Raw genomic sequence first — 19,587 nt, 5'->3', positions numbered from 1 at the left:
TAACACCTTCCCTGCCACTTTCCATGAACAACTACTCAATCTGTCCATGCTGGTTCCCATTTTGGATTTTGCCCTCTATTTTGCTTCCTTTCATTAGATTGAAAATTGCTCTGAACTAATGAACACACGTTGGCTGTGTAGATTTGAAGGTAGTAACACCCAAGATCTCTTTTGCACTGTTCATTTATTCATTTTACCTTGTAGTAATTTGGATGTATTTCATTGTACTGTTGGTGTGAAGCAACAAATTTCACAGTGTATGTCAGTAGTAACAAATGAAATGAGTTCATAAGCAATTTCAATTGTGCTCCCCCAACTGGCTTGAACATTCCTTTAGCTCCCATGGCTTCCCAGATTATTTACCAATGCTAGCCAATTTGATTGCTGGAAAATTCACACAAATCCAAAATCCAACCAAAGTAAAAATGTGGTAAGCAGAATAACAATCAGCAAACAAGTAGTGTTGCTGTGACAACGGATGATTAAAAACAAAACAATGCACATTAGTATGGGAATATTAGCTATTAAAAACTGACATAATCTACTGATGGTGTCTTGAAATTCGTGCCACTGTCAGTGTTGCACTGGTGTTTTACCAAGGACGAGAAGGCTGCCAGAATTTCAGCTCTGGGTGATCTATTTGGAACAATGGCTAGGGTAAAGATTGATATAAAGATTGATAAACCACTTTAGCTAGTTCTACTTATCATCAGGTCTGGACAGGTGTAACTGAATGAGCTGGTAGTCGGATTTGCAGAAGGCTTTGTCTTAATGTTCCAAGGCAAAAAAAAATGTAGAATAGTTCATTTAACTCCTTTGAACAAGGAATGCTGGGGCTAGACGTACAGCTGTGGGCCAAGCAGTTTAATCCTAGTTTAACAGAAACTTACAGAAATTATAATGTAGGCACTTGTTCAGGTTTCAGCAACGAGATTAACACCAGCATGGATGTATTCAATTAGACCTGACTGAATAAAGGAATGTAGTAGATGTTGTCTATGTGAATTTGCAGAAATGTTTGGGGATAAAAATAGAATGCAAAAGCCTGGTTAGGTAAAAAATGAAGCCGATAGCATTAAGAGGTCAGCAGCATTTATTTAAAATAAAAAGGCAGAAAGCAGAGACCAGAATCCAGTAACTGGTTATTTTTCATTTGAGAGAACAGTATACGAAGATGTTCCTCATTGGGCAATGTTAGGATTACTGCTCACCTTAATAAATAGTAATGACTTAATCATGAGGATGTAGGGTAATGTTTTCAAATTTGCATGTTCAAAGCTTATGGTAAGCAGTAAGGAAAGTTATAGAGAAAGTTTAGTGTGACAGGACAGACATGAATCATTATAGAAATTTAAAGCAGAACCAAGTGACATGATAGACTTTGGTAAATGGGTACAGAATAAATGACACACACAAGATGCTGGAGGAACTCAGCAGGCCAGACAGCATGTATGGAAGAGTACAGTCAAAGCTTTGGGCTGAGACCCTTCAGCAGGACAGCCCAAAGCATCAACTGTCCTCTTTTCCATTGATGCTGCCTGACCTGCTGATTTCCTCCAGCATTTTGTGTGTGTTGCAGCACCTGCAGATTTTCTCTTGTTTGAGACAGAATAAATGACGCAGTGTGCAGAGTGAAAGGACTCTGAAAAAATGTGTGCAGAAATTCTGCAAAATTCATGCACTGGGGAAGTTCATACATAACCCACAAGGAGACAGCAGCAAGCTGAAGCCTGAACCCAGATTTCTGGTACATTGAGGTGCTGGCTGGCTCGACCCACATCAGCTCCTTAGTTGGTATTGCAACCTCACAATTTGAGTAGCTCTACACCAAGCCTTAAATTCTTCAGTTCCCTCAATTATAATCTCACCAGTCTCGCTTACTTCAGAGAAATCTTGCCTGTCTCCTTGATCAATTCCCTCATGTCTTTTTGTGTAGTTAGAGCCAAACTTAGTTTGAAAATGGCATGAAGAGAAGCACTTTCTTAGAAAGAACAAATAAGAGTGAGTGACACATTTCTAAAGGGCTTACAGAAGCAGTCACCTGAAAATAAACGTGCACAGAAATTCTGGAGAATTAGCACCTTTAGTACATTAACGTGCATCTATACACCATCTGTATTGTCTGTTTAAAAGGATGTTTAGTTTGGTGAAAAGCTGACTTTGCTTTCTTCTGTGTGCACAGATGAACAGCAGTGGAAGCCCATCACCTACAGGAGTGCCAACAGCCGAGTTACTCACCTTCGTTGCTCCCAATGCAACAACACATGCAAACAAATCTGGATCTGTAAGCACATTGCAGAAAGTAGCTCCCAGCAATTCCACTGCACACCTGCAAAGAATTTTCTTGGAGACTCCAAATGCACAAGCGATTTCTGGGATTTGTGTTTGGGCAGCATTAATTGCAACATTTCATCAGGTGAGTTTGGAGTTGCCTTTGCATAGAATTACACTGGATTACAGCGCTACCATCATCCATGTTGGTGTTTAAATGTTCACCCTTTTTCATCATTCACAACCTTATCTCACTCAATCCATGTGTCCTTCTAATCCTTATTTAGTGGGTTTATTGACTCTTAAATACAGTTGTTATCTGCTTCAAGTGCTCCCCATGAGAGTAACTATTACATTCCACTTCCAGGTGAAAAGGGTTTCTTCTGGCTCTTTGTCTGATCTATTAGTGATCATTATACAGTATATTTATGGGCCATGATCTTGTTCCTTCCATCAGATGCAAACTTCATATCTACCTTTTTTAACTCTTCTGTGATCTTAGAGATTGTCGTAAGATCACTCTGTATTTTTCCATAGCTGGAGAAATTTTGACTCTTCCTTCTTCACAGGCCAGTTCCATTATCTTGTCCTAATCCTATTTTATCCTCACCAGAAACACATTAACTTTTTTATAATCTGGAGACCTGAATGGTTTGTGAGTAATGGTGGAAGAATTATAGAATGATGTGGTTAAGAAAGTGGTTGTCCAGTAAATTATGGCTGTATTATCTTAGAGGCAGCTCTATTTTGTTAATCCCTTTCCATTATTTAAGCCCCCCTCCATCCCAGAGTACTCTAAATCATTTGCCCATCGAATGTGTTTAATTTTAGTTTTGAAGTTGTGAAGTCTTCTAAACCCTCTCAAAGAAGTTTCTTTCAAATTATGAAAGCTCACCAAAAATACAAAATGACCCCATTTGTTTCCTCCCATATTCTTTTGGTTTAATTCTCTGTCCACTGCATAATGCCCATTGGCAATTGGAAGTCGTTCTTTTGTACTTAATTGATCAAAGCTACTTTGAACGCTTCCATCAAATGATCTCTTTTGCTGGGAATTATGGGCACTTTTAATGCTTCAGATCATTGTTTTTGTATATTTGTGGCTTTTATTCTAACTGCAGAGTCTTGAATATAATGAATCAATAAGAGACCTTTAGAAATGCTAAAATTAGGCATTTTTTTTTTCCACAAACTCCAGCACCACTGTACAGGTACATATATTTGCATGCACTACACTGCTTTGAAAAGAATTATTCACATGTTTGCATTGTTTACAGATTTATTTACAACAGACTTTGAAGTCTCTTTGATCTTCTCAAAGGAACCTATGTTATTGGTGGTATATCCTGTTTTTGACTTGAAGGTATCATTTCTTGAGCCAAAGCAATAGTTGTGTGCCATTTCTTTCAGAGTTTTCAGTAGATCAGCTTCTGGAACATAGAATTGCACATCACTTGGATGTGCTGTTGCATATACTTTCTTCTAGTACTGTTTCTTATTTTTAAAATACAGCACTACTCTAGTATCCCAATTCCAAAAGTCATACTTGTTTGAAATTCATACACAATCTCCAAAAAGTTACTTAAATTACTTCTGTGACTATTTTACTTACATTGTTGTTTTGACTGCCTCTCTTCAAATCTCTTTTAACAGTTGGTTGAACTGAGTTTCTGCACCATTATTAATCCATCTTAATAACCTGTGGAATGTGGCATTGTCCCATAGTTTATTAACAGTTTGCTAATCATTGTTTAATTCCAGCAGCATTACAATACCTGTTTCTTCAGTGTTCGCTGACTTCACCGGCATGTCATTTGATGCTGGAAGACGTGGGGAAGCAAGTGAATGCTTCAAACAATTTGTTTTGTAAAATGTTCAGATAGAAATGAACAGAACTGAGCACTGGTATCTGAGTCAAGTTATACCGCTGAATCATGGCAAAAGAAAATTGATCTTAATTCATTGCTAATACACTCTGCTGTAGTACAGAATTCAACACTTCTGTCCAACTATTTACTAGTACTGAGAAGTCTATAGCCCTCCTCACCAGAATCAATGGGTACCATTGTTGCCCATTTCCAACTCTGTCGTTGGTGATTTAGCTCAGCAGTCTTGACAAACAGTAAACTTGTCTTCAGCATAGAAATCTATTTGTCAGCTGCCTTCACGGAGTCCTCTAAAGTGTTACCTTCTCAATACTGTTGGTATGGTATGTGTCCCGTTTAACACAGTCTTGTTCTATTGATGACTACTGATTGTGCAGTCATGTCTTTATCTGGACATTTCTCATTTTTCTTCAGTAATTGATGACAATTGATTGGCAACAGCATCTCCTCCATGATCTCCATCTGCACTGGTGCACCACAAGGCTGGATGTTTAGTTTTACACTTATGACTGTGTGGCTAAGCACAGCTCCAATGCCATGTTTAAGTTTGTTGATGATATTGTAGGTAATGACGAGTAAGACCAAGGAGTTGATTATTGACTTTAGGAGGAGGAATCTGGATATCTATGAGCCAGTGGAGAGAGTTAGCAACTTTAAATTCCTCAGTGTTATCATTTCAGAGGACCTGTCTTGGGCAGGTAAGTACAATAATGAAGAATGCACAGCAGCATCTCTATTAACATAGGAGCTTGCGAAGATTCAGCATGACATCTAAAACTTTGGCTAACTTCTATAGATGTGGTTTGAAGAGTATATTGAATGGTTGCATCACAGCGTTTGCCCTTGAATGGATAATCCTACAAAAGTTCATGGATATGGCTCAGTCCATCATGGGTAAAGCCCTCCCCACCGTTGAGCACATCTACACAGAGCGCTATCACAGGAAAGCAGCATCCATCACCAGGGAGCCTCAACCACCCAAGACATGTTCTCTTCTCACTGCTGTCATCAGGAAGTAGGTACCAGAGCCTCAGGACTCGCAACATTTGGTTCAGGAACAGTCATTACCCCTCAACCAAAAGGAGTAACTTCACTTGCCTCAGCATTGATATGTTCCCTCAACTTCTGGACTCACTTTCAAGGACTTTTCATCTCATGGTCTCAATATTTGGTTCTTTCTTGCTTGTTTGCTTATCTATCTATCTATCTATGTTATTATTTTATTTCTTTTGTACTTACAGTTTGCTGTCTTTTGCACACTAGTTACTGCCCTGTTGGTGCAGTTTTTCATTGATTCTATTATGGTTATTGGATTTATTGAGAATGCCCACAAGAAAATGAATCCCAGGGTTGTATAGTATATGGTGACATATACTCTGATAATACATGCAGTTTGAACTTTGACAATTGGTGTCAATCCTCTTGCAAGATTTGACCAAAAAACCATTGTTGTGCTGCACTCTGTGTTTTGTTCTTTATATATACCGTGGGTTTCTAAGAACAAAACATATTCTGGAAGAATAAGACCTAGAACTTTTATTTACAACAGCAACAACTACCCGTATATCTTACAGCGCTATGCTTCTCGATGTTTCTAGATCAGTCTATCATTTCTGCGCATGCTCATAACTCTGTTCAATCATGTTCTTACACATGACAAGTGATCTCACCACATCTTCCTTTCCTTAAAAAGAAAAACAATTAGCAACATTAATCAAAACAAATACATAATCTCTTTCAGTCTCTCTGGGGGTTTATGAACATATTTAGATCTTCTAAATGGTTCACACAGTTCTTCTGTTCCATTGTTATTTTCATGTTTTGTCTGGTCTGCATCAGTTAACGGAAACTCTGAAGTTGGCTCTTTCTTGAGGTCTTTGGAAAGAAATCGCAATTCATTCATTAACGGTGTAATCTCTTTTTTATGTTGAAACTTCATCATTTCAATAAAACTTCTCAATTCCTTCACTTGTGCTTTCACTTCTTTAATTGGATCCTGATTCTTGTCGCTTTTTAGCTTCAGATCAGTATTGTACTGTACTGGCAAGTTTGGTTTTGGTGGCAATGCTTTGTCAGATGCTGGTAACAAAGGGATGGGTCTGGGAATTTTCTTTGTGACTTCTTTTACTTTTGCTGCATTGGAATCAAATTCTGTTCTCTCTCTCTCTTTCATCGTCACTGTATTTTGACTCTGTGTCACTGTCCAGGACTAAGTCTCTTTTCACCAAATTCAGTCTGTCACAGGCAGATAAACCCAGTATTGACTGTACATTTTTTGGCACGACCACAAATGAAAGCATGCACACAATATTTTTGTGTGACACTTTTGCCACACATGTTCCTTTAACTGTAATGTCTGCACCTGAATACCTAGTCACTTCTATATTTGTCTGATATAACTTTGGTCTTGGCTTTAATGCATTAAACTCAGATTCTACAAGAACATTTACTTGTGCTCCAGTATCCAGTTTAAACAGAATATGTTTCTAACATGTTTGTGCCTTTCCACAGCATCTACATAGCTCTCAATAAAAAGCTCTTTAGCCTGTGACATCACAGTTTCAGAAGCTTTGCAAAGAATCAAAACTTTTTCCAAATTTACGTCTGGTTCTCTTAAGAGTCTTTCTCTCAGACCATTATCCAGAATGCTGCAAACAATTCTGTCTTTAATGATAGAGTCCATCAGCTCTGCAAACTCGCAGGTGTCTCAACTCCATAACAAATTGATCAATCATTTGACCAGCTTTCTGTGTGCATGTGAAGAATTTATATCTCTCATACGTCACATTGCACTTGGGTTTACAAAACGCTTTAAACTTGTTGATTATCGCTTTTAGATTCAAATCATCTCCATTTTCAAAAGTAAAATGCTTATGTACCTCAATTGCATCATCCCCAATCATGTGGAATAGAATGGCAGCTCTCGTTTTTTCCGATTTTTGTTTTCTGTTCTGATCACCAATAAATAAATTTCAAAATGCTGTTTAAATTTTTTTCAGTTTTTAGCAATGTTTCCAGTCAGCTGAAGCGTCGATAGGGGTTTGCAAAACTTCCATTTTTAAAGCTGTCAGCAAACATTAAAAACGTTCGTGCTCTTTTTTTTCCTGATTATCTTCAATTCTCCTGGTTCCATATTATTCTTCCAGACTGACTTCTGACACCGTGTTGTGTTCTTTATACGTACCATGGGTTTCTAAGAACAAACCATATTCTGGAAGATTAAGAACCAGAACTTTTATTTACAACAGCAACAACTACACATGTGTCTTACAGCACTGCTTCTTGATGTTTCTAGATCATTCTATCATTTCTGCGCATGCTCGTAACTCTGTCCAATCACGTTCTTACACGAGACACGTGATATCACCACACTCTGCCTTAGAAGGACTTGGGCTTTCTTCCATTTTTCGTTTGACTTGTTAAAGGACCATTGCATCTACATTTTACACAAGATAAACTGCTTTTGGTACAAGCATAAACTTGTTTCTTTTGAGCTTTATGTTATTTTTATATAGCTACCTGAACACTTACTCTTATCTGAAGATTTTGTTTCATATTTGTGACTTATGATACATCATTTTTATGGTGTCAGTTGTAAGTGTTGACAAAATTCCACTACTGTATTTCCCTTCTGAACTGTCATCCTCCATTGCAGTATCTGTTAAATTCACTGGATGAAAGAGTTACTCCGAATGAAAAGAGCCACAGTGACCAAGCGCCCTAGTTAATATACCTTTCTCTTTCTTTGCAATCCAGGTCATTTGGTTTCCAATCATGACACTGGAATGTCTGGGGAATGTAAATTTAGCCATTTTATTTATGCAAACTGTGATAAATAGAAAGAACTAATTTGTATGCTCTCTGGATATTCCAAGCCACTTCAGATTAAAATTCTCTCAAGTGCTGTCAGTAGTGTGTAGACAAACTTGTTGCTCAATTTGTGCATAGCTATAGGAATTCTGAACCTTGCAGAAATAAAATGACTAATCAACTTGGAAAAAGAGGCGAAATGAAAGGTCCTGACTTGAAATCCTAGCTCTGTTTCCCTTCCCATGTATGCTTCCTGACCTGCTGAGTATTTCCAGCATTTTCTGCTTTTCTATGCAAAGAAATGTTGCTCTGTTTGGTGACGATTGATAAAGTTTGTCCAGAAGACAATATGATTAGTCAGGTGTTTGTTCTTGCTGTTGTTTCTGACCAGGCTGTACAGCAGTCAACTCAGCACACAGGCCTGGAGGGTAGTCGTGTGTGAGCAGGGTGTACGCAGTCGGCTCAGCACACAGCCCTGGAGGGTAGTTGTGTGTGACCAGGGTGTACACAGTCGGCTCAGCACACAGGCCTGGAGGGTAGTCGTGTGTGAGCAGGGTGTACGCAGTCGGCTCAGCACACAGGCCTGGAGGGTAGTCGTGTGTGAGCAGAGTGTATAGCAGTCGGCTCAGCACACAGGCCTGGAGGATAGTCGTGTGTGAGCAGAGTGTATAGCAGTCGGCTCAGCACACAGCCCTGGAGGATAGTTGTGTGTGAGCAGAGTGTATAGCAGTCGGCTCAGCACACAGCCCTGGAGGGTAGTCGTGTATGAGCAGGGTGTACGCAGTTGGCTCAGCACACAGCCCTGGAGGGTAGTCGTGTGTGAGCAGGGTGTACGCAGTCGGCTCAGCACACAGCCCTGGAGGATAGTCGTGTGTGAGCAGGGTGTACGCAGTCGGCTCAGCACACAGCCCTGGAGGATAGTCGTGTGTGAGCAGGGTGTACGCAGTCGGCTCAGCACACAGGCCTGGAGGGTAGTCGTGTGTGAGCAGGGTGTACGCAGTCGGCTCAGCACACAGGCCTGGAGGGTAGTCGTGTGTGAGCAGAGTGTATAGCAGTCGGCTCAGCACACAGGCCTGGAGGATAGTCGTGTGTGAGCAGAGTGTACACAGTCGGCTTAGCACACAGGCCTGGAGGATAGTCGTGTGTGAGCAGAGTGTACACAGTCGGCTTAGCACACAGGCCTGGAGGATAGTCGTGTGTGAGCAGAGTGTATAGCAGTCGGCTCAGCACACAGCCCTGGAGGATAGTCGTGTGTGAGCAGGGTGTACGCAGTCGGCTCAGCACACAGCCCTGGAGGATAGTCGTGTGTGAGCAGAGTGTATAGCAGTCGGCTCAGCACACAGCCCTGGAGGGTAGTCGTGTGTGAGCAGGGTGTACGCAGTCGGCTCAGCACACAGGCCTGGAGGGTAGTCGTGTGTGAGCAGAGTGTACACAGTCGGCTCAGCACACAGGCCTGGAGGATAGTCGTGTGTGAGCAGAGTGTATAGCAGTCGGCTCAGCACACAGGCCTGGAGGGTAGTCGTGTGTGAGCAGGGTGTATAGCAGTCGGCTCAGCACACAGGCCTGGAGGATAGTCGTGTGTGAGCAGGGTGTACGCAGTCGGCTCAGCACACAGGCCTGGAGGATAGTCGTGTGTGAGCAGGGTGTATAGCAGTCGGCTCAGCACACAGGCCTGGAGGGTAGTCGTGTGTGAGCAGGGTGTACACAGTCGGCTCAGCACACAGCCCTGGAGGATAGTCGTGTGTGAGCAGGGTGTATAGCAGTCGGCTCAGCACACAGCCCTGGAGGATAGTCGTGTGTGAGCAGAGTGTATAGCAGTCGGCTCAGCACGCAGGCCTGGAGGATAGTCGTGTGTGAGCAGGGTGTACGCAGTCGGCTCAGCACACAGGCCTGGAGGGTAGTTGTGTGTGACCAGGGTGTACACAGTCGGCTCAGCACACAGGCCTGGAGGGTAGTTGTGTGTGACCAGGGTGTACACAGTCGGCTCAGCACACAGCCCTGGAGGGTAGTCGTGTGTGAGCAGGGTTTACGCAGTCGGCTCAGCACACAGCCCTGGAGGGTAGTCGTGTGTGACCAGGGTGTACACAGTCGGCTCAGCACGCAGGCCTGGAGGATAGTCATGTGTGAGCAGAGTGTATAGCAGTCAGCTCAGCACACAGGCCTGGAGGATAGTCGTGTGTGAGCAGGGTGTACGCAGTCGGCTCAGCACACAGGCCTGGAGGGTAGTTGTGTGTGACCAGGGTGTACACAGTCGGCTCAGCACACAGCCCTGGAGGGTAGTCGTGTGTGAGCAGGGTGTACGCAGTCGGCTCAGCACACAGCCCTGGAGGATAGTCATGTGTGAGCAGGGTGTACGCAGTCGGCTCAGCACGCAGACCTGGAGGGTAGTCGTGTGTGAGCAGGGTGTACACAGTCGGCTCAGCACGCAGGCCTGGAAGGTAGTCGTGTGTGACCAGGGTGTACACAGTCGGCTCAGCACGCAGGCCTGGAGGGTAGTCGTGTGTGAGCTGGGTGTACACAGTTGGCTTAGCACACAGGCCTGGAGGATAGTCGTGTGTGAGCCGAGTGTATAGCAGTCGGCTCAGCACACAGCCCTGGAGGATAGTCGTGTGTGAGCAGGGTGTACGCAGTCGGCTCAGCACACAGGCCTGGAGGATAGTCGTGTGTGAGCCGAGTGTATAGCAGTCGGCTCAGCACACAGGCCTGGAGGATAGTCGTGTGTGAGCAGAGTGTATAGCAGTCGGCTCAGCACGCAGGCCTGGAGGGTAGTCGTGTGTGACCAGGGTGTACCCAGTCAGCTCAGCACACAGGCCTGGAGGATAGTCGTGTGTGAGCAGAGTGTACACAGTTGGCTTAGCACACAGGCCTGGAGGATAGTTGTGTGTGAGCAGAGTGTATAGCAGTCGGCTCAGCACACAGGCCTGGAGGATAGTCGTGTGTGAGCAGGGTGTACGCAGTCGGCTCAGCACACAGGCCTGGAGGATAGTCGTGTGTGAGCAGAGTGTATAGCAGTCGGCTCAGCACGCAGGCCTGGAGGGTAGTCGTGTGTGACCAGGGTGTACCCAGTCAGCTCAGCACACAGGCCTGGAGGATAGTCGTGTGTGAGCAGAGTGTACACAGTTGGCTTAGCACACAGGCCTGGAGGATAGTTGTGTGTGAGCAGAGTGTACACAGTTGGCTTAGCACACAGGCCTGGAGGATAGTTGTGTGTGACCAGGGGGTACACAGTCGGCTCAGCACACAGGCCTGGAGGATAGTCATGTGTGAGCAGGGTGTATAGCAGTCAGCTCAGCACGCAGGCCTGGGGGATAGCCGTGTGTGACCAGGGGGTACACAGTCAGCTCAGCACACAGCCCTGGAGGGTAGTCATTGTTTTTTCACAAAACTATAAATGTTTATTTACATCACAAATACACAAGGTACAAACATTCGGTATTTACAAGACAGTGAGTAGACTCATCTCAAAACATAGTTACTAGCATCTATTAGACAATCAATAATCCAGGGGTGGTAGGGGGCACATCACTCCCGGAAGTTCCCCAGTGTGCCTTGTTTGAGCAGAGTGTACAGCACACCCCGGAGGGCAGCAAGGATCATGGAGAGGGAGGAGAGGTTCTGCATTCTGACTAACTGACTTCTGTTGGTTAGGAAGTCTAACAGCCAGTTACCCAGTAGGGTATTTGGATCAAGGAGTAGAGGTTTGTTCACTGAATGCTGAAATCTAGAAACAGGATTCTGACATAAGTGTCCTTGTTTTCTATGAGTGTCGGGGCCAGCTGCATTACAGATGCTATGGCATCTTTTGTAAAATGGGTCTGTCAGTGAACACATTGGTGAGTGTCCATTGTGGCAGGGATGGATGTGTGTCATTGCAAGCCATTCAAAGGATTTCATGGTGATTGGTGCCTGTGCCATTGGGCAGTAGTCATTTAGTTCTGAAGGTGTAGAGTTCTTGGGTACAGGGATGATGGTGGCTGATTTGAAGCATGTGGGATGGATGAGTGAATGGAAAGATTAATTATACACACTATGCAGTGAAATTCTCCCAAAAGTTAGTGCTGAATGTGTCCTTGAGGGCCTCCCATTCTGCGTTGTTTAATTTCATCTATTCAGTATATTCTTCTATAAACATACAAATCAGGAGTAGGCCACTCAGCCCTTGTGTTTGCTTAGTCACTCAGTATGATGACAGCTGATCTGATTGTAATCTCAACTGTGCATTCCTGCTTGCCAGCTCAAGCCATTCACCTTCTTATTTACCTAGAACAGGCGGCACCAGGATCTACATGGCCTAGCTTTGCCTGCTTTTCACCAGTTATGTGGATTCTACACCGGTAATGCTCCCAGACTCTCTCTGCACTGAAGACTGTTCTGGTGCTGCTTCCTGCACCCATACTGAGCTCATCAATTTCATTACCTTTGCCTCCAACTTCTACCCTGTCCTTAAATTTACTTTGTCCATATTTAACACCTCTCTCCTCTTTCTCGATCTCCGTCTCCAATTCTGGAGGTAGGCTGTTTACTAACATGTATTATAAACCTACTGACTCTCATAGCCATCTTGACTATAGCTCTCCCACCCAGTCACTTGTAAAAATGCTGTTCCCTTTTCTCATTTCCTCAGTTTCTGTCATATTTGTTCTCAGGATGAAGCTTTCTATTCCAAAATATCTGGGATATCCTGCTCCTTTGAAGAATGACATTTCCCTTCCTCGAGATGCTACCCTCATCGCATCTCCTCCATTTTCCAAATATCCATCATCATCCCATATTGTCATTGCCATAAATGGGATAGAGTTCCCATTGTGCTTCCTTACAACCCCATGATCCTCCACATCCAGCACATCATTCTCCCCACTTTCTGCCATCTTCAACAGGGCCCTACCATTGATCACATCTTTCCCTCCCCACCCCTCACTCTTTGCCTTTCACTCTCCAGGTGATTCTCTTGTCCACTTGTCCCTCCCCACAAGCAGAATAAGTGCTACACTTGCCCCTACATCACCTGCCTCACCACCATTCATGGTCCCAAACAGTCCTTTCAGGTGAGGTAACTCTTCAGCTGCAGGGTCATCTATTGTAACCGTGCACCTGTAGCAGCCTCCTCTGTATTGATGAGACTTGACATAGAATGGGGAACCACTTTGTCGAACACCTTCATTCCATCCACCACAACAGGTGGGATTTCCCATTCCCATTCCAATATGTTGGACCATGGCCTCCTCTACTGCCATGATGAGGCCACTCAGAGGTTGGAGGAGCAACACCTCATACACTTAGGTGGCCTTCAACCTGGCAGCAGGAACATTGATTTCTCTAATTTCTCCCCTTTCTCCCTTCTTTCTCTTTCATTTCTCCTTTCTAGCTCTCTTCTTAACCCTTCCATTCTCCTCACCTGTCCAGCACCACCTCCTGATGCCCCCCTCCTACTCATTCCCTTTCTCCCATGGTCCACTCTACACTCCTATCAGATTCGATCTTCAGCCTACCACCTCCCATCTTCTCTGTTCATTCTCCCCTCACCCATCCACCTTCCCACTCACCTGACATTACCTATCACCTCCTTCACCTACCCCCACCTTCCCATTCTAGTTTCTTCCCCCTCCTTTTCCAGTCCTGATGATGAATCTTGTTCTGAAACTCTTTATTCCCCTCCATAGATGCTGCCTGAGCTGCAGAGTTCCTTCAACAATTTTTCTGTGCTCATCTGAAATCTATTTCCTCTTCCTTAACTTTTTAAAAGACTGTACTTCTTTAAGGAAGAGAGTTCCAAAGACTCACGACCCTCTGAGAGAAAAATGTTTCCCTCATCTCTCTTAAACTCATGGCCTCTTATTTTTAAAGTCACCCATCTAATACCAGGCTTACCACAAGACATTCAACGTTCATGCACTCGAGAGCTCTCAGGATCTAAAACAAAAGCAGAAATTGATGGAAAATCACTAAGCAAATTGGGCAGCATCTGTGAAATAAAACAGTGGTTTAGGTCAGAAATCTTCAGCAGAACCTCAGTATCCCGTACATTACCATCAAATCACTCCTCGATTATCTAAACATAGAACATAGAAATATACAGCACATTACAGGCCCTTCGGCCCACAATGTTGTGCCGACCTACTCTAGAAACTGCCTAGAATTTCCCTAGTTCATAACCCTTTATTTTTCTAAGCTCCATGTACCTATCTAAGAGTCTCTTAAAAGACCCTATTGTATCCACTTCCATCACCGTCACTGGCAGTGCATGCCACCCACCCACCACCCTCTGTGTGAAAATGCTTTCCCCGCACCCACCATTCTATAAGTTACAATGAGAAATATATTAAAATAAATAGTTCAAGAAAGAACAAAATAGTGTTCATGGGCTCATGAAAGGAACTAATAAGATAGAGGCAAGGACATGGTCTTCACTGATCAGTGAGACTAGAACTCGGGAAATGGCCTCAAGATTCCGGTGAATAAATTTAGGACTGAAATGAGCTGAAACTGCTTTTCTCAGAGAGTAGTGAATCTGTTGAATTCTCTGTCCAGGGATGCAGTAGGGCTTATCTCTGTCACTGTGTGTGTACATAATAAAGAACTTCAGTTCCTAGTGACTCATGGGTACAAGTCAAGCCTTTCCAATCTTTGTTCATAAGACAACCCACCCATTTCAGATATCAGATTAATAAACTTCCTCTAACTGTTTACAATGCAGTAATAGTTTTCTGACCAAAGGAGACCAATTTTGGATTCTGTTAGATTTCCTGATTGTGTTTGCAACGCCATTAATTGCTCACCGTTTTAGCGTTTTGGCAATACAGCATTGACATGTGGCCAGCATTGACTTGGCTTTTCAGTCTGCTCCAGTTTAGTTACCTCCAACTTCAAGTCAAACAAAAACTGCTGTGCAGGTTGTGAGTGATGCTAGTGGAACTGGGTCCTGTAGCAATCAGAGACATTAGAGGAAATGGCTGGAGGGCTGATTTTTATTTTTAAAAGGGTGTAGAAACTAAACATTACTGTTGGGCATAAAATATTGGAATGCTATTCAGTAAGTCAGGCAGCATCTGCGGAAGGGTTTACAGAGTTAACATTTCATGTTAAGGACCCTTCGTCAAGTCTTCAAATTGAACTGTTAGCTCTATTTTTCTTTTCACAGATACTGCTTAATCTGAGTGTTTCCAGTATGTTTCTGTTTTTCTATCTAATTTCCAATATTTGTAATTATTACAGGTTTCATTGAGCAATCTTATTATTACATCAATAAAAATAAATCGAATGAGTCCAAAGTGCATTTGAATTCCTGGTTATCTCCGGCAGGGATGTTAATCATTAGCTCAGCACCAACGACCATCTGTCCATCAGCACACCCTGACCAGATTCACCTTTGGAAGCAAAGTGCTAAGCTAAACTAAAGCAGAAGGGCAGCTTGTTATTTCTTGCTGTAAATCTGATCTGCAATTCTCCCCTCCCATTAGTTTTAAAATGTACACAGTTGTGATAAAGTTTCAAAGCCCACAGAATCAGAATCAGATTTATTATCATTGACTTAGATTACATAAAAATTGAAGTTTGTGGCAACGGTGCATTGCAAAAGCATAAAATTACTGCAACACGAACACAAATAAGTAGCGCAAAAAAAAAGGGAATGATGATTGGTGTTCTGGAACTACTCAGAAATCTGGCAGAGAGGAAGAAGCTGTTCTAGGGGGAACCATGAGGCTTTAGAGTGAACTGAATGATGTTGTTCTTGAGTCTTAAATAGCCGAAGTCTGTGAGGAGGATGAGTAATTACAGGAAGCTGTATTGCTTCCTAGAATGTTGCAACCAGGGACTATGTTCCATGTCAGCAGGGGTCGGCATGTCACCTCCATGTTAGCAGGTTGTTACTTCTAGCTATCTGGATGGAAAACCTTAGCTGATCTTTACTGAACAATACTGAGGAAGTGTTGCAATATGATGTTTATTTATTTATTTTTACTTAGCAATACAGGACAGAGTCAGTTCTTTGAGCTGACTCACCCACTCCAGAGACCCCAACAAACCTGATTAACCGTCACCTAAGCACGAGACAGTTTACAATCACTACTTAACATAACCGGTATGTCTTTGGACTGTTGGTGGGGGGAGCCGGAGGATCTGGAGAATCTCCAAACTCTGGAATGCCCTGAGCTGTAACAGCATCGTGCTAACCACTGTTACTGTGGAGCCTTTTTGACCAAAGGCTCATCTCTCTTCTCGGATGGAGGTGTTAGTACCCATGGGCATTTTAAAAAATGAGCAGAATAGTCTTCCATTGGATTTCTATGCAATATTTATCTCCCAACTAAAGCCATGTTCTCTTGGCCATTTTTTACTAAGTTGTTTTATTTATGGAGATACAGCACAGAGTAGGCCCTTCCAGCCCTTTGAGCCATGCTGCCTGAGTTATTCCTAGCTTAATCACAGATCTCTACAATGACCAATTAACTTAACAACTGGTACATCTTTGGAATGTGGGAGGAAACCAGAACATCCAGAGGAAACCCGCACAGTCATGGGGAGAACTTACAAACTCCTTACAGGCAGCAGCAGGATTTGTATTACCCTCTGAATTTCCAAAGTTCTGACTGTGCCTGTACTTCAAAAAGACTTCATTTGGTGGTTTTCAATTTAATAAATTCATAAATGCAAGCAACTTTTCTATTAAAAGTGCAGTCATGTTCTGAACCAAGACCATGAGCATGACTGAGTCTAAGGATGTGTCTCAGAGCTTGTTTTTCTAAATGATTCTTGTTGCTAACAAAATCAACATGATTGTGTAAAATAACCCTTGAATTTCAGTTCATGACAGAGACCGGGCTGAGTTAACTGATTACTTTCCATCATGAAGAGGTTTCTTTAAACAAATCGCTTTATGTCAGAGATTCCTAACCTATTTTACGCTATGGACCTCCTACCATGAACTGAGGGATCTTTGGACCCATGTTGGGAACCCTGGTGTATGTTCCTTTCTGTTTGTGTTGCCTGAAACTACTGTAAGTGCTGCTCACTTACTTCTAGTTGTATCTTTTGGGGTATGGACACTTGCTTCAGAGGGAAGCATTGTCAACAGCTTTTTGTCTTCACGAAACATTAAAATGTAGGTTTATGTAGCATAAGGAAACAGAAAATTTAAATCTTTGTGCACATTGATGGTTTTTGCAGCAGCCCCAGGTACTTGAAGGGAGATCATAAGTTGACTTAATGTAAGGGTATCCAACAACGAGGCAAAACATGGCAATGCACGTGCTGATTATCTCACATGAAAGCAGAAAATACAAAGTACTGAGCAGTGATGCAGCTTCTGAAAAGAGGAAAACAAAACTGATGTTTCAGGTTCATCCAAATCCTCAGCGGACAGAAAATGACATTGTAATTGTCCACGTGTAAGGACACAGCCAGGGTCAGGCGGGATGAACAAAGATAAAAGGAAGTTAGTCTGTACAAAGATAAAACTATAGAAATAGAAACTGAGCTAGGCCACTTGACCTTTCGCAAGGGCTCCCCCATTTAACAAGATCGTGCCTGATATTTTTATCCCAACATCACTTTACAGTAATACCACTTTCTTTAATTTTCTCTATCAATGTTCTATTCTGCTAATTTACTGTCTGTCTGAAATAACCGGCTGAGCCTAGCCTTGCCCTCATTGGAATTCCCATCAACTCACACCTTTTGCTTTCTTCTACTAATCCAGCCTTCCACTTTCCCATGGATCTCATGCCTATTTTTGAATTGCCACGAGGAACATTGTCAAACATATTGCTAAAATTCACATATTTTGTATAAAGAGCTATACCCTACCTTCTTACTTAAAAAAACAATTTTGTCAGATATAAACTTCCATTAACATCCATGCTAAATATCCTTGATTTATGTCAATTTATGATTTATGGCATTTACCCATGCCTCGAAACTTTCCAACTTTTTCCCATGACATGCCCACTTGATTTATTCCTCAATGACTACAGATTTTTTTTCCCAACATTCGTGAATAAATTCCAGAAAACCCCCATTGGTAAGGGGAAGCTGAGTAACTACCTGTGTTCACTCCTCCTTTTTACCTAACTTTGGTACTGAACCACTTTTGAATTTGTGATTAGTTCAATGAGTGTTAATTGGGAGCCTAACCTTGGACCACCCTAATCTGGATGACAAGGCCAATTATTTGACTAGCCAACCACCATGAAATTCCCTCATGTTAGGCTCATTCAGAAGAGTAAGAGGTATCAGATGCACGGTGACTTGTCCGCTTGGATGCAGGCTTTCCCATGGAAGTCAGGGACGTATTCTGTCTGGAGGTCCATTAGATTAGTGCGACTCTGCAGCGATCTGTATTGGACCTTTGCTGTTTGTGATAGATATAAATGACTTGAATGCAAATATGGATGGGTGGGTTAGTAAGTTTGCAGACGATACAAAGATTGGTGGTTCTGTGGATAGTGTAGAAGATTGCCAAAACATGCAGAAATTGCTAAAAAGAATACCTACAGCTGATGCAGTGATGTTGCCTTCCAGGTGCCAGGGCCAGATGTCTCTGATCGCATCGCCTGCATTTTGGAGAAGGAGGAAGAGCAGTCAGATGTCTTGGTACATATTGGTACCAATGGCATAAGAAGGAAAAGCAAAGAAGTCCTGAAAAGAAAATTTAGAGAGCTAGGCAGAAAGCTGAGAAACAGGACTTCCCAAGAAGTAATTTCTGGATTGCTGCCTGTGCCATGCACCAGTTAGGGTAGAAACAGGGTGATATGGCAATTAAAGCATGGCTGAGAATCAGGTGCAGGGGGCAGGGCTTCAGATTCTTGGATCATTGGGTTCTCTTCTGGAGGAGGTATGACCTGTTCAAAAATGATGGGTTGCACCTGAACCCAAGGGGCATCAATATTCTCATGGGCAACTTAGTTAGAGCTTTTGGGGGGTGTGAACAAACTAATTTGACAGTGAGGTGGGAACTGGAGTAAAGGGAGTCAGGATGGGACAGATGGTAAACAAGCAAAGATAGTGTGCAGTCAGACTGTCAGGAAGGGCAGGCAGATGATAGGACATAATTGCAACCAGCAGAGTGATTATCAATGTATGAGGGATGCAGAATCAAAAAGGGTAGCAAATAAAGTACTCAAAATGTCATATCTCAAAGCACGGAGTATAAGAAATAAGGTGGATGGTCTTGTTGCACTATGACAGATTGTCAGGTATGATGTTGTGGCCATCATTGTATCATGTCTGTAGGATAGTGCAGTTGGGAGCTGAATGTCCAAGGTTATATGTTATATTGGAGGGATAGGAATGTAGGCAGAGGGGGTAGCATAGCTGTACTGGTAAAGAATGGCATCAAATCAGTAGAAAGATGTGACATAGGATCAGAAGATGTTGGATCCTTGTGCGGTGAGTTAAGAAACTGTAAGTGTTAAAGGACCCTTATGGCAGTTGTATACAGGCCTCCCAACAGTTACTAAGATGTGGACCACAGATTACAACAGAAAATAGAAAAGGTGTGTCAAAAGGCAATGTTATGATAGTCATGGGAGATTTTAACATGCAGATCGATTGGGAAAATCAGGTTGGAAATGGATCTCAAGAGAGTAAGTTTATCGAATGCCCACAAGATGGGTTTTTTAGA

At 42.8% G+C, this 19,587-nt stretch overlaps 1 protein-coding gene across 2 annotated transcripts in view; it reads left to right on the top strand.

The window, feature by feature from the left end:
• The window catches only part of tmem184a (transmembrane protein 184a), a 90,688-nt gene that overhangs the window by 9,281 nt on the left and 61,820 nt on the right, over positions 1 to 19,587 (top strand). For both annotated transcript variants that reach the window (XM_059979791.1, XM_059979790.1), the window contains exon 2: positions 2,183 to 2,416. In XM_059979791.1, the coding sequence (XP_059835774.1) occupies positions 2,183 to 2,416 (234 nt within the window). The remainder of the gene's footprint in view (positions 1 to 2,182; positions 2,417 to 19,587) is intronic.

This window comes from Hypanus sabinus, chromosome 9, assembly GCF_030144855.1.
Source record: "Hypanus sabinus isolate sHypSab1 chromosome 9, sHypSab1.hap1, whole genome shotgun sequence".
Taxonomy (NCBI): domain Eukaryota; kingdom Metazoa; phylum Chordata; class Chondrichthyes; order Myliobatiformes; family Dasyatidae; genus Hypanus; species Hypanus sabinus.
Note: the sequence above shows the minus strand (reverse complement) of the source record. Positions and strands in the feature narration are given on the sequence as shown.